Genomic DNA, 14,982 nt, shown 5'->3' on the forward strand with positions numbered 1-14,982 from the left:
GAGCATTGTTTTTACGAAGGGGTCCCCGCTTTGTTCATGTATCATGCCATCCTGATGCTGTTCTGCTGTTTAGTTTAGTTATCTTTTCGGAAAATTCCTTTTGTGTGTTTGAGTCCCATGACAGTTTTATATCAATTGCTATCCCTAGATATTCTTATTCTTATTCTTATTATTAATTATATTAATTTACTACTTTGATACATTCATCAGTGACGCTACTTGTTGGTGGAACTTTCTACCTTTCTGCCAAAAAACGCAGCGAAGAAGACTGCAAGCAAGCAAACATGAGAATAAACAATGCAGAATTTACAAATGTTTTATGGGATAATTAACAACACATAATAAAGCCATATAAAGAGAAAACTAAATCTGAGACAACAAAAACAAAAATTCAAGTTGCAATGACTAGAAGTAAAGGACAGAATTTTCTCTTAACATTTTGAATGCCAGACTTTAACTTGGGAGTGCTTTTTTGGTCATCTGCTAAATCTGCAGCACCAAGTCATGCTTTTATGAATGTCTGTGTGTGTGTGTGTGTGTGTGTGTGTATGTGTGTGTGTGTGTGTGTGTGTGTGTGTGTGTGTGTGTGTGTGTGTGTGTGTGTATGTGTGTGTGTGTGTGTGTGTGTGTGTGTGTTATGCAGGATGAGTCAGTGGAATGGGGGAAGCAGCTTCAGGCAGAACAGTGAAGTAATATGAACTCATGCGATGGCTCAAACAGAGACATGTGCACGCGACTGAGTCTGTTTCCAGCTCTTATGAAGATTTACAACACAGAGACATGAAAGATGAGATGTGAGGAAAAATATACGGACTGTGAACTGGAGTCAGACTCAAGATGTTTCTGTCAACTTCTCATCAATGATTCATGTGAGGAAATGTCACCAAGTCTTCTTATTCATACTGTTTACACAACAGGAGGGAGTCGCCTGCTGTCCTTTATTCTCTCTCTGTGATTTTATCACATTATGAAATAATTGATCATTGTTATGATTTTGTTTTTGGTGAACCTTAAGGATTTTATTACCTGCAAAACTGAAAACAGCATTTATTTGATACAGTGCCCATGTGGTAAAATATAAATGGCTGAGACATCTTGTTCCCTAAAGAGTGAATCACAGTATTATTAGTCTACAAATCTGTCATTTATGTGTTTCTATAATGTACTTCACCACTCTTTCTCTGTTTATTGTATTTTGTCCTAGTTTTTATATTTTTAATATACTTAAAATTATTATGTAGCACCCTTGATTTTTCCTTCAATGCCACCATCAGGACAAAATTGCAAGTTGCACTAAAAAGTATCAGCTGGGCAGCAGTTTCTTGATTGTTGGACTTGCCTGGAGAAATTTTATTATGTTTTTCTAACTGATTTAAAATTCTATGATGTGCTGTTTGTAATCAAATGTAAGTGTATGTGTTAAGCTGATTATCAATGGTACATGAAGGTGAAAATACTCAAACATGAACACGAATGGGATGGTGAGCTTATTAGTGGCTCAGTAAGGCTGTACTTATGCAGTGTTCGTGTCATATTGGCATTACCACAGTTATGAGTGTCTGACTTTTAAACAGCATTCATGTCAGCATCCAAGTTGCAATTACAACTCGGAAACTGGGATTTTTCTGAAAGCTCCAATATATCTGATTTAGTGCCTGAACACCAAACAAACATGGACGCCTCACATTGTTCAGTGTAATTTAACCAAATGTAACCAAAACTTTAACCAAAATATCCAAATTAATGGATATAATGTAAATTTGTCATTGCACAGTATTTTAAACCCTCATTATCTTACAAGCTTCATCAGCTGTCAGATGACGGGAATGGGAATCTTCCCGATTCTTCCCATCCATCTGACATAGCATAAAGAAGGTGCTTTAAGCTAAATGCTAACATCAGCATGCTAACTTGTTGATGTTAAGCAAATTTAAAGATTATCATGTTCACTATCTTACTTGAGCATGTAAGAATGCAAATGTTTGCTAGTCAGTGGTAGGCAAAGTACAGCTGAGGCTGATGGGAATGTCATTATTTTACAGATGAGTCAAAGTGCTGGACACTCTAAAATTTTGACCTGATGATGGCGCTGTATATAAAGTCAGAGGATCACCAAAGTGATTACAATTCATCTTGTGGGGACAGCGTCAAATTCCCTTGAGCTGTGCTGCTAGTATTCCTAAAAACATGAATAATGCTGAAATTATTTTGTTTATTTCTGTTTTGGCACGATGTGCTGCAGAGAAACAGCACGTAACACCAGATGTGTCATTTCAATCTGTAATGACTGTAATGATGAGTAAATGGAACAAAAATTTATAACAGTCAGAGTCTAGACTTCATTTTACCATTTCCCCAAAAAATACATTAGACTGGGAAGCCCATTATCGGAAGACTTGTATTTGTATATGTTGTTATGGTGCAGTGGATTATTACAAGTGATGAGAACGAATTTGAAAACCATGATTAGAATAATATCTCATATTTCCTTATTGTGATAACTTTTTTGAATCAAACTGGGCTTCTGACCAGAATCTTGTTGGTTGCACGAGTAAAGAGGTTTTTATGTCTTGTTTGTGTGTTAGCAGCTCTTTGATCAACACCCCCAAACCCTCCAAAACTCTCAGGGGTTTTAAAGCAACAACAGCAGGTTCTACCTTTGCTCTCCTTGGAGGTGCAGCAGCCTCCTTCAGCTCCTCCACATTTCTCCCTGAGAGACGACACCTCCCTCTCCAGCCTCTCCAGACGCTCCCGCAGGGCAGCAAAGTCCGCCTCGCAGCCACATGACCCAGGCCTAGACCCAAACCCTGAACCTGATGGAACCAGTTTGATCTTATGGGTCAGGACCAGAGGAGAACCAGGGACGAGGTCGATTTCTTTACCTGAGAAATACACAGAAAAGCAAGCTGAATTAAAACTGGGAGGAGATGCAGAGTGTCGTTTTGATGCTTTTCATGTCTCACTGTTGACAACAGTTTCTCGACCAAGTAAAAACTAGCAGGTTTTTACCTCCTTGGCTCACATCAGATGATTCACCGTGAGTGGTGCAGCCCTCAGAGATCACTACCTGCAACAATAACAAAAAAGGCAAACCATAGCTGTGTAGCTGCATCCAAAGGCTGCATCTTGTTTTTTTGTTGGTGCAAAACATTAAAAAAAGACTTTGACAGTAGTCGCTAATTGTGTCTGTTTGCCATCTGGTGCTGAGCAGCAGTGGTAGAAAGTACATTTACTCCTGAGCTTTAATGAGGTACTTGTAATTTACTTAAGTGTTTCCATTTTATGCTACCTGGTACTTCTACTCCACTACATTTCAGATGGAGATATTATACTCTTTATTCTATAAGTTATCCAACAGATTCAGGTTTAACATACAAAATATATGATCAATTTATAAAGTATGATGTAGTTTTAAATGAAACTCCCCAGTGCTGGAAGAAGTATCTAGATCATTTACTTAAGTACCAATACAACAATTTAAAAATCATCCATTACAAGTAAAAGTCCTTAAAAAAGGCACAGAAGTATTATCAAGTAAACTTAAAGTATTAGACTGACATATTCAATAGATTTAATGAAGTTATAACAGAAACATATTACTGATAAATCTGAGGGGTTGTGAGATGATTAATGGGTGAGTAAAGAAGTAAAAACAAAGTTCTGATACACAAATCTGTTTTCAGTTTTTGGACTTTTCCTCTAATCTTTGATTTTTGGTGAAATATTGGATCATTTTATTGAAATGAAAGCATGTGAGAAGTTTAGAGGGAAAAATCACCATTTGGTGGAGCTATTAACAACTCATAGACATCTCAAATGTGACCCCGACTACACACTGCTTTTTGTAAGATGTCTGTCTATTGCGTCAAATCTTCATCTGAAAAGTAACTAAAGCTGTCAAAAAAATGTAGTGGAGTAGAAAGTACAATATTTCCCTCTGAAATGTAGTGGAGTGGAAGTATGAAGTAGCATAAAATAGAAATACTTAAGTACAATTTTTAGGTATTTGTAATTCATTTAAGTAGGCTGCAGTACTTGAGTAAATGTAGTTATGTTCCTTACACCAATAACATTGTTATTATAAAATTATTCACTACAGCTGCTTTACATTTTCAACAAAATTGACACAAGATTTCATTGAGATGTCTAGACATCTTTTGACATCCATCCATTCATCCATTCATCCCAAACTCATTCACTCACCCAACCACTCAATGATTCACCTTGATCGCATCCTCCTTGGTATCCCTTGGTGTCCTTTGACCCCTGACCTGTAACTGCTGGGAGGTTGAAGTCAGGAGGGCAGGACCAGCCAAGAGGAGGAGGAGGAGGGAAGGGAAGGTGGGAAGCATTGCTGAGGATGGAGCTGATGCACAGGAGGAAAACTGTGAAGATCCTCCCTCAGGTTGTTTAGGAAAACAAAAGCAACTGTTGGCGTGCTCAGGAAATCTGAGCTGATTTAAGCAGTTTGTTTGAGAGGACTGAAGCTGATTGTTTCCAAGATTTTTAGATTCAATTAGTAGCACTTTCCCTGGAGGTTAAATGGATCTCTGTCAGCTGTTGTCTCTTTGTTTCAGTCAGGCGTTTGCTGGTTGTTTTTTCCTCCCACCTCTCCTTCAGGGATTTTACCCCTGGAACAAACCCAGAAACACACATTTAAACCCACCTTAACGTTTCTGGTCAGTTCAGCAGACTTCACTTTGGTCACAATTAGCAGAAGTGAGGCCATTAGCTGTTTATGGGCCTGTCAGTGTAGCGTGTCAGCCAATAAACCACAATGGAAAAAATAACTTGGTCTGAAAGACTAACTGTTATCCTGCAGCCAGTTTTTTTTTGTTTGTTTTTTTTTTTTAACACTGCCACCTCTGGAGTTGGTGGCAAACTGAAGGCTGATAATTTAGACTATTATATACTGTAATTGGTTAATTTAGGCACTTGGCTGTTTATTAAGTATTTCATCAATATCTAATTGATTTAGGTAGGTTAGCTTTAGAAAATTTTACAGAGCTACTTAAGGAGCCAAAATTAAACTCAGAAGTTTGCTGTTAAGAGTAGTTTAGATGGACTGATTATCATTTTAACAGTCAACATCCAAAAATCTGTCAATCATAACAATCCAAGAGCGTTTGACTGTTAATCAATATACTATAATACTTTGTAAATGTAAATGAAGGCTTTATTTAATTCACACATCTACTGTAGAGCTGCAACGATTAGTCGACTAATTGATTGGCAGAAAAGAGATGTTTAAGTAATTTTTCAGTCAAAATTTGCCAAATATTCTCTGATTTCAGCTTCTCCCATATCAGTATTTTCTGTTTTTATCTGTTTTCTATCATTAACTGAATATCTTCTGGTTTCAGACTGTTGGTCAGACAAAAAGAACATTTTGAAGATGTCACCTTAGACTGTGATGGACATTTATTTGATGTTTCAAAGACTAAGCCACTAATCAGAAAAATAATCATCAGATGAATCGATTATGAAAATAATCTACTGGGCAAACTGGTTATTTTAATCAGCATACACATATCTGCAACGCTTTGGTGTAGCGGTCTAATTCTCTCTAACTGGTCAGCAATGTCCAAAATGGATAGAAACATCAAAACGAGTGAGCATGAAAGTTTTTGACCTTGGAAACAGTATTTTGACAAATGATTCTTAACTCTTAACTCATAACTTAACCTGTTCGTCCATATTTATATTTATCAGTGGAACTAACTTTGAAAAAGGTTTTTTTAAGGAGATATAAACATACTACTATTCAGTATTCGGATAAAACTGTTGCTCAGTAAAACATTTATGGTCAAGGCATGTTCCTCCGTCAGTTGTTCGCCTAAATTTTAAATGAACAAAACTGCTGAAAGCCACAAGACTCCCAACATTCATGTAAATCCAAGTCAGTCAAATTAGCAAATTGTCAGCGGAAAAATGGCTGGTTACAACTTTTCAGTGCTTACCATTTTTTATCTAAAAATGTCAAATTTTAATGGTTTATGAAATGGTTTTATGCCAAAGACTAAGGAAAAGAAACCATGTTATTATTAAATTATAAGAAAATGATCAATGTTACCACACTTGGAGTTTTCCCCCTGACATTTCCTCCAACTCACACACAGTAGCTGAGCAAATCCACAAACATGACACAAACCCTAGATGATCTAACCACCCCTGTCTCCTCTGAGAGGTTTATGACCAAAACTGGTTGAGAGAAATCCACTTTCAGCAGCAGCAGCAGCAGCAGCAGCAGATTTGATGTAGAAAGCAGCTGCTGAGAGTTCCCAGTGTTGGGCCGAGTCCACAACAACAACATAATGTCATTAAGTCTGCTGGTGGAGAAGTCAACCAGCAAGCTGCAGCAACACGTGAAGAACAATATATTCATCTTAGGAAACAACAAAAACCACAAATTCAGAATTATCTTTACATTATCTTTACACATTATCTTTATCGCTTTAATAAGAGAATACGTAACAATCAAATGTCAGTTTTTGCTCTACAGTGAATACTTTTGTTTAAAATAGGTTTTATGGTACAATCTTTAATTGCTTATCTGTTGCAAGCAGTAAATCAACAATGACATTTTTTGGTCAGTTTCTTGTCATAACAAGAACATTTTCTTGTTTTTACAAGATACCAAATTATTCCATTTTTACAAGAAACTTTTCTTTTTATAACATATCACTTTATATCACAATATGTTCTTGTTGTTTCACAAAATTAACACATTTCATAAAAACGTTACTGGTTATAACATGATCAGTTGGTATGATGTTATAACAAGAAACTTCTATATTTTGTTAAAAGGAGAAAAAGACCCCATATGGTTCATATGGTTTGGTTAAGTTTCTTGTTTTAACTTGATAAGTCAGTATGTTACTATGTCAGTCAAGCCATTTTACCATTGAAGCCAATACAGAAGTGCCTTAAACCTGCTTTCTCTCTAGTGGCCAGCAGGCAGCGACTCCACTGGCTCTGAAAAGAAGTCAGTTTGTATAAAAGTCTATGAGAAAATGACCCTACTTCTCACTTGATTTATTACCTCAGTAACACTTTCCTAATGAGTTCATGCCCACAATTACTAGTTTCAAGTCTTCTTCAATACAGCATGATGTTCATTTTGTAAATTATGGTCTCATTTAGAGTAAAATAGACAATAAAGCAGGGTATTCTTTAGGGTGTGGCTACGTTGTGGTTGACAAGTCGCTACCATGGCGTGTGCGAGGTGCTGTAGTCGGAACCTAGGGAGCTCCTCCCCAGCTCCACACTCTCGTCCAAATAAGGTCACTTCTCATCACTTCTGGGTCCAAAAAAACCCAAGATGGTCAAAACGCCAAACTCAAGACTTCAAAACAGGAGTCCACAAACCAATGGGTGACATCACAGTGGCTGCATCCATTATTTTTATTCAGTCTGTGGTTGCCACAGACACAGGGTCTATCCTTGGTCCATTACTGTTTACATTATACATAATTAACATAATTCTCCTTAATAAATACTTCAATATCCATTTTTTTGCAGATGATACTATTTTATATGCCCCAGGCTCCACCCCGGCTAAGGCCCTGACTCATCCTCAGTCTGCCTTTGATGCTCTCCAGTTGTCACTCCTTAATCAAAGACTAGTTTTAAATGCAGAACAGACCAAGTACATGGTGTTCTCCACCTCCATCAGTAACTCTGAGTATCCTGCTGTTAAAATTTTAAATGGCAGCCATATTAATCTTGTTGTGTCAGACAAATGCTTGACAGCAGACTATCATTCAAGATTCATATTCAACATTTGACTCAGAAATTAAAACTCAAACTAAGCTTCTTGTGTAGAATCAAAGGATGTCTGTCTTCCTCCAAACTATTGTGCAGCCAACCTTCATGTCTGTCCTTAACTATGGAGATATTCTGTATTGTCATGCTGCCCCATCAATACTTCAGTAGTTAAACCCTGTGTATTATAGTGCATTACGCTTTATCACTAATGACAAATTTCATACTCATCATTGTTCTGTGTATCACATTGTTGGTTGGACTTCCTTACAGTCAAGAAGAAATAACCATCTCATGTTATTCAACTATAAAGCTCTACTGCTGAAGCTTCCAAACTACCTCACATCTCTTCTCTTAGTTAAATCTAGTAACTACAGAACACGATCCAGTAATTACTTAACCTCAGATATCCCTCATGTTCACATCAATCTTTGCAGAACTGGTTTCAGGTACTATGCACCTTTTAAATGGAATGAACTGAAAATTGCCCTCAAACTTGAGTCTTACATTCCCCTTGGAGACTTTAAAGCTTTATTGTCTGCTGGTTTTTTTTATGATTCTTGTAACTGTTTTTTAAAAGTAATTCCTTCTTTACTGTGTAGTTGTGTTGTTTCTGTCTGCTGATTGTGTTCTTGTCTTATGAATGTTTCTTGTTCTTACATCTCTCTTGGAAAAGAGATCTTAATCTCAATGAGACTGCCTGATTAAATAAAACTAAAACTAAAAAAAAAAGGAGATATGTTTCTTGTTAAAAATTGAATCATTTGGCATCAAGTAATAACATGAAAATATGTCATAATAACAAAAATATTTTGTTATGACTTGGAAAGGATCTTGTCAATACAAAAAAAATCACATTAGAATAAGAAACTTAGCACATTTTTTGTTACGGTGACAAATTGATTAAATGATAAGTAAGACTTATACCAGAGTTTGTGCAGAAAAAAAGGATACCATGCATGTGGGTTACGGGAAGTTTAAGTATTTAAGAAAAGGAACACACAGCAACACAAAACTGAGATAGTAGAAAGTGATATCCCTGCCTGACTCTCCAATTTTCCTTTTCTTTTCTTCACTTTTACTCTCTGCTGCCTGTCTTTTACTTCTCAGTCCCCTCCTCTTTGCTCCTGAAGCTCTTAATGTCCTACAGAAACCACAGTTAACACATTCACTGCACTGACAGTAGGGATGAGGGATGAAAAAAGGAGGCGAAATGGGGGGTTTAGGAGGAGGAAAAGACACTATAAATTCAGCTCGGCCCTGAAGGTTTACAAGCTTCAGCCGCACAGTTTAACCAGGAGGAGCTGTGCGGCGGTTACTACAGTTAATAACTTTTTAGTTTCGCCCAAAAAGAAAGGGAAAATTTGATACAGAGTGTCACATTATCAATTATTTTACAAAATGTAAAGCAACATTATAGTGGAGCAAGTAATGCTACAATTTTCGTCCTTATTGGTCAACATCAATCTAATATACAACTTCTTTCTATATCTGTATCTGGAGAATTTTAGAGAAAACCCATCAAACCCAAATTAGGCTTAATGAAAATCACAACATTGTCACCTGAACAATGGAAGAGTAAACTTCAAACAGATGCTGAATTATTTTTTACAGGTTAAAAAAATCACGCTTTCCATAACAACAGTATACAACAAATGTCACATAAATTGCATCATTGTAATGCACAAACCCTAAAATCACCTATAATTTCCTTGATTAAGACCTGATGCTTCATTACAAATAATGTTATTATAAATAAAATATTTGACAATGAAATTCAAACTACTATTTCAGATGCCAACAATGAACTTTAACTCAATAAATGTTTAATTTCCACCTTTACTACAAAGAGTGCTTTCTTTTGCTGCATTATCTTTGATTGATGATCAGTTTTTTTTGAGAATTATCTGTGTATAAAAACCGATTAAATTACTCTTTTTGCAGGCTTGATGCAGAAAACAGACCTGACAATACTCCAATCCCTTATCCACAGCAGAAACACAAAATCATAATGTTTGGAACATAAATTGATATTTTCTTCCAATTACTTTTTCCTAATGAGCCCCATTTGTCCATTTTTAATGCCATGGTTTAATTTAGTTGGGTTAGAGTCTCCTTCAAACTGATGCACCTCATATGTGAACCTGACTTGTTCTAATTTTCCAGCCCCCTCTGCCCACATTTTGTTTCCCTTTACTAATCTGACTTGACCTGCCACAAAGAGGGTTCAGCATCTGTGGTTTAATTTACATCTTTGTCTAGACCTCAGCCAGTTAGTGAGCCTGCTCCATTGACTTCAATGGGAACAATTAGCTTGTAAATACCTGCCAGGGACAGCTGTTTCAGCTGCTACGGTTGGATCTCTCAGAAAACACAGGAGGGCAATAGAAACTCCCCAGAATGCACCATAAAGATTTTCTCTTCACCTGCTTTCCTTTTCCTCCTGTTCACACTGAGTCCAGCTTTCAGTAGCCAAAATAAACTCCTTCTGACCGGCTCTTTCAAACACAAACTTGGCATAGACACCCAAACTTGGCTCTGGTGAGTGCTGTGATAGGCATTCAGTTTGTAAGGTGGAAGAAGTTATGTGCTGCTACTAATGATTAAGGAAGTTTGCATTTGCAGAAATTTAACAGTTAGACAGTTTAGACGTTTTTTTGGCTCTAGTTTGCATCACAAAAATGTTATTCTCATTTTAGAAGTTTCCTTCCTTTCCTTTTCATACACTTTCACGTGCAAAAGCAGACCTGCTCTGTTTTTTTAAGACCTACAATGTGTGTTTTCATCCACCTGTTTTGATGTGCATTAAAAATATGCATAAAAAAACTGAATGGAAATTTAAAAAAAATCAAAAAATCACGAAAAAGTCTTTCCTGTTGTCTGAGAAGTGAACAGACTTTAGTGAATAAGTGATGATGTTCCAGTGGATTCATTCACATTTTCTTTTGCTAATTTTCTGGATACTCCGTTGAAATTTACATTACATTTGGATGGAAACTTTACCATAGTGAAGTTTGTTCTGCTTGAGTCACTTGATTGTCTGATGATAAAATGTTTCACCTGATATTTTGGTTCAACAGATGAGAAAAAAGCTGGTGAGTGGACCAGATTTTCTTGGTCAAATCAACCTTTATGATTCACAGCAGGTCCATGTCATGTGACAAGACTTATCAGTTAGTAAAGTAGTGATTGAAAGCCATCACGCGCCTTCGTTAAAGAGTTCTGATGGTGACGCACTTGCTGAAGTCCAGACGGCCAGACGCTGTGAAATCCATCACAGACTGAGGTGGAGACTTTTACAGGCCAAGGTCATATAATATGGACGCCACACAAAACTATGAAATCATTTGTGGGTGAAAAAGCTCTAAAAGTTTGTGGTCGTCACATACATTTATGTTGATTTTCTCCTCATTTGCTGCCATTGCAATTAACACTGCAGCACTGAAGTTTGAACATATGCATGACTAAGCCTTCAGATAAAGTAAAGGCTCTTGAAACTCCCTGACATCCTAATAATGTCATTTTAATGCAGTCAGAAATTTTTATGCTGGTCTTATATTTAAGATTTTGGACCATTTTGACTTTTAGTCCCCAAAAGTCTGGAGATCAAATCAAACTTTAATAAAACAAGTAACAAATCTGTCAATGGTGGGATGGATTTTGCCTGTTTCCAATACAAATTCTTTAAGAATTTGTAGGCTGTCATCATTTTCTTTACATTACAGAAGCAATCTGCCTAATTCTGTCATTTTATCTGTTGAGATTTTTAAAGGATTCAGGCTGAAATAATCTCATTTCACTGTAACCTACAAAAAACTTTAAACTGGAGATTATTTAACATGTGTGCATAAGAGAGATTCATGCACTTTTTAGGACTCTACATCAGAGGAAATGTGTCAATAATGGACAAAATTATGTGAAAATGTTTATTTCTGGATCCAGAAAAGTTGTACAAAAATGTCAGTTTAGTATTGTGATGTATTAAATATCTTGAATTAGTCAGTATATTGAATATATTGCTGCGACATATGGTTGTTTGTTATTTCAAGGATATCTGATTAACTGTTTAGCCTTTGAAATGCCTTTGAGACAATTTTCTGAAGCCTAAGTTATTTTCACATTGCTCGTTTTGTCCAACCAGCATTTCAAAACCCAAATATATAACATTTTTTATCACATAAGACAAAGAAATCCTCACATTTGAGAAGCTACAACAGGAATGTTTAGCATGTTTGCTTGAAAAACATTTCATTTTGCAGATGTATTTTCTGTTGAGTGGTTCATTCTAATATCTAACTGAATAATTTGCATATTCTGTTCATATCTCACCATGTATGTTGATGCAAATTATTTCAAAATCTCTTTGCCGATTATGAATAAAAATCAATCAAAGCTGCAAAAACAAACATTTTGGAACTCTTTGCACATTATTAGACAATGATAAAAGTCATCTTACCTGTGATGACTTTCTGTCTCTCCCCTCAGTCTCACAGTTGGTCCAGAAGTCTCTGTGTTTCTCTGTGAAGCTCTCATTGACTGACCATCAGAAACAGAGGGAGGAGGAATGGACGGAGAGAGAGAAGGAAAGAAAAAAGAAAGAAAGTGAGGGGAGGAGAGCAGTAAAATTTTCTCATACTTGAAGAATTTTTCCTCCCTCTCTCTCTTTCCTCTCTCTGTTTCTCTCCTCTCTGCCTCCTCTCTTTCTCTCTGATGTAACTATGTGTTTTACAGGTCCCACTTGGGCGGGGGATTTGCGATGGAAAACATCTGAATTTTTAGATGTTTTTAAGGGAACGTGGGGGCCTAAAATCTTTAATGTGTTTTGAGCCCATCTCTGTCCTCTGCTGGACGCTCCATGATGTTAGATAGACAATTCACTCTGTTTGTCTTTGTTTGTTAAAGAGGTCAGATTGTGATGTTGTGCTGACAAACCTGACCTCCCACTGACTGTCAGTGGAACAGCTCCAGGATCTGACATCACACGCAGACGCTTGGCTGCCTTCAGTCTTGTTTTGTTCAAGGAGAGGATGTAAAACAAACCTCTAACATGGGATGCACATACTGCTGCTGCCACAGAAAAACACTCAAAGTCCAGTCTTGTTCATTCACATGTTTTTATTGTGACTATAGTCATTATGTCACTCTGATTTTTAACATAAAAAGTTGGATTCTTTTTTGGCATAGGCAAAAGGTTTTATTTGACATCTGAAAATGCAAAAAACACAGAAATGGGTTGGTCTGTAAAAAACAAAATAAATAGACTGCTACAAGCATATATACAACCATCTGTCTGGGGAATTTATGATGGTCCTTTGCAGCTGCTTTGTGAAAAACTAACATGAACGTAGCTTCTGTCCGACCTCCACAGTCTGGATGTGAAAGTGCTGTTTGTGTGGAGTCACTCATTAAACCAGAATGGATTACTTTCAATCATCAAACTCCTGATTCCTGTCACTGTCAGAAGAAATTCATTATTTCATACAAATCTGAAACACATGATGCTGTAAAAGAAATATAACACTAGCACCAAGCGGGTCACCATTGGCCACGTAGATTGCTCCATCGTTAACGATTGCTGGTCGGTCCTCTGTCAGCATGCTGCTCAGAATATGATGAATACAGGATTTAATGGAGATTTATGAAAGTGAAATAGATTTCATGCAGCAGAGGCTTGTGCAGTTAATTTGTTGTTGGAGCAGCTGATAACAGCACAGAACAGAAAATATCAGTCTGTTAAAACTGGAACACATTTAGTTTGAAGATTATAATTTTATTTTTATGACATTTGATGACAATATTTTCAACATGAACAGGCTCTACATGATATCTTGGACGGTTTTCTTAGCAAAAGCACTTAGAAAGTCAAACTGGATCTGGATTCAGATCTCAGTTAGCAGCACACTGATCTTGGTTTAGCAACAGGATAGACTGATGTATAAAATAATTCTTCAGCCTGTTGAGTTTAAATTGAGGGACTGTAAATCACCTATTAGAGAATCGATAAAGAGATACATGCAAACTGATGTATAAGTTGTTGAATGGCTGCAAAATTGACTTGAATTTACAATCAGACTCTACAGGTTGATTGCTTGGGTGGTAAGAGTGCAATATGTCAAACATGATGGGTGTCAGTGGGAAGACAATCTGTGTTTTTCTCATTTCTTCAGTGGCTTCCATCTTTGTTCTTCTTTTATGGAGGTGGAAGCTTTCTAGTTAACTTGGTGTCGTTGAAAGTGAGCGAAGCAAATTGAAAAGCTTGTGCTGTCTGTTGATCAAAGGTGGAGCTCAGAGTCAAGTAGAAGGTCTCTGGACAAGGGGCAGGGCGGGAGGAAGGATTCTGTTGAGCCATGTGAGGTCAGCCAGAGGACTGTGACAATGTGAGAAAGATTACAGACTGTGAATTTGAATTACTCTTTCCTCTATCTGACAGGTTTAGTAAATAATTTGATTTAAGTTGGCTTTTAAGGTTTATTTATTTTATTATTTTATTTTTTTCCTTGTAGAAAACAGGGTTCATAAGTGATTCTTACTTCTATCCATGTAGTAACCATAACCTCAACCCAGCTACTACAGAGATATGACCAACACTAAGGTTCCATTTAAACTGCATATTATCCTAAAATAGTAATAAACAACAATATTGTTTGATAATGCAAAATAACATGCTCTGTGTCATGAGTTATTGATCGTTAACACATGACATTATAACACTGAATCACAGTTAATGATTCCTTTATTTCATGAAAATAAACTTGACAAAATATGAAACAAGACTAAGGGCATTTTCAACTTTATAGTCTGTTTGCTCTGGTCCGAATCAGTGGATGAATTGAACCAAAACGCATCACTAAAAGGCACGTGAGAATGTTCACTCCATTCATTGGTCAGTTGTGTCTGGACCACAAACGAACTGCTTCAGAGATCATTTGGGACCGGATTGAGACCACCTCCTCTAAAGGGTCCGGTACAGTTGTTTTGGTCCCACCGGAGTACAAGTACTGTGTTCAGACATTCCAAAAACCAATCGCACCAAGGGGGAAAACAAACCAGAGTTTGATTCAACTGGACTAAAAAGTGCAAGTCGGAAAACACCCAAAGAATCTACAGCCATGTTGTCATATCTCTGAGGCCAAAATGCTAACATGCTTAAATTTTTGACCTGATGATGGCGCTGGAGGAAAAGTCAAGAAATCACATTTATCACTATTCATCTTCTGG

General features: G+C 36.8%; 1 protein-coding gene across 2 annotated transcripts in view; it reads right to left on the reverse strand.

Moving 5' to 3' along the window:
• LOC121913297 (tenascin-like) overlaps positions 1–12,375 on the reverse strand; it is a 66,955-nt gene extending 54,580 nt beyond the window's left edge. Inside the window, exons 1-4 of one of the 2 annotated variants that reach the window (XM_042435975.1) lie at positions 12,221–12,375; positions 4,224–4,366; positions 3,010–3,067; positions 2,658–2,882 (exon numbers count right to left, since the gene is read on the reverse strand). In XM_042435975.1, the coding sequence (XP_042291909.1) occupies positions 2,658–2,882; positions 3,010–3,067; positions 4,224–4,352 (412 nt within the window). In that variant the 5' untranslated portion in view covers positions 4,353–4,366; positions 12,221–12,375. Of the gene's footprint in view, positions 1–2,657; positions 2,883–3,009; positions 3,068–4,223; positions 4,632–12,220 lie in introns of both variants that reach the window. The other variant, XM_042435974.1, reaches the window with a different exon arrangement.
• Between the last annotated feature and the right edge of the window lie 2,607 nt (positions 12,376–14,982).

The sequence above is a fragment of the Thunnus maccoyii genome, chromosome 15 (genome assembly GCF_910596095.1).
Source record: "Thunnus maccoyii chromosome 15, fThuMac1.1, whole genome shotgun sequence".
Taxonomy (NCBI): domain Eukaryota; kingdom Metazoa; phylum Chordata; class Actinopteri; order Scombriformes; family Scombridae; genus Thunnus; species Thunnus maccoyii.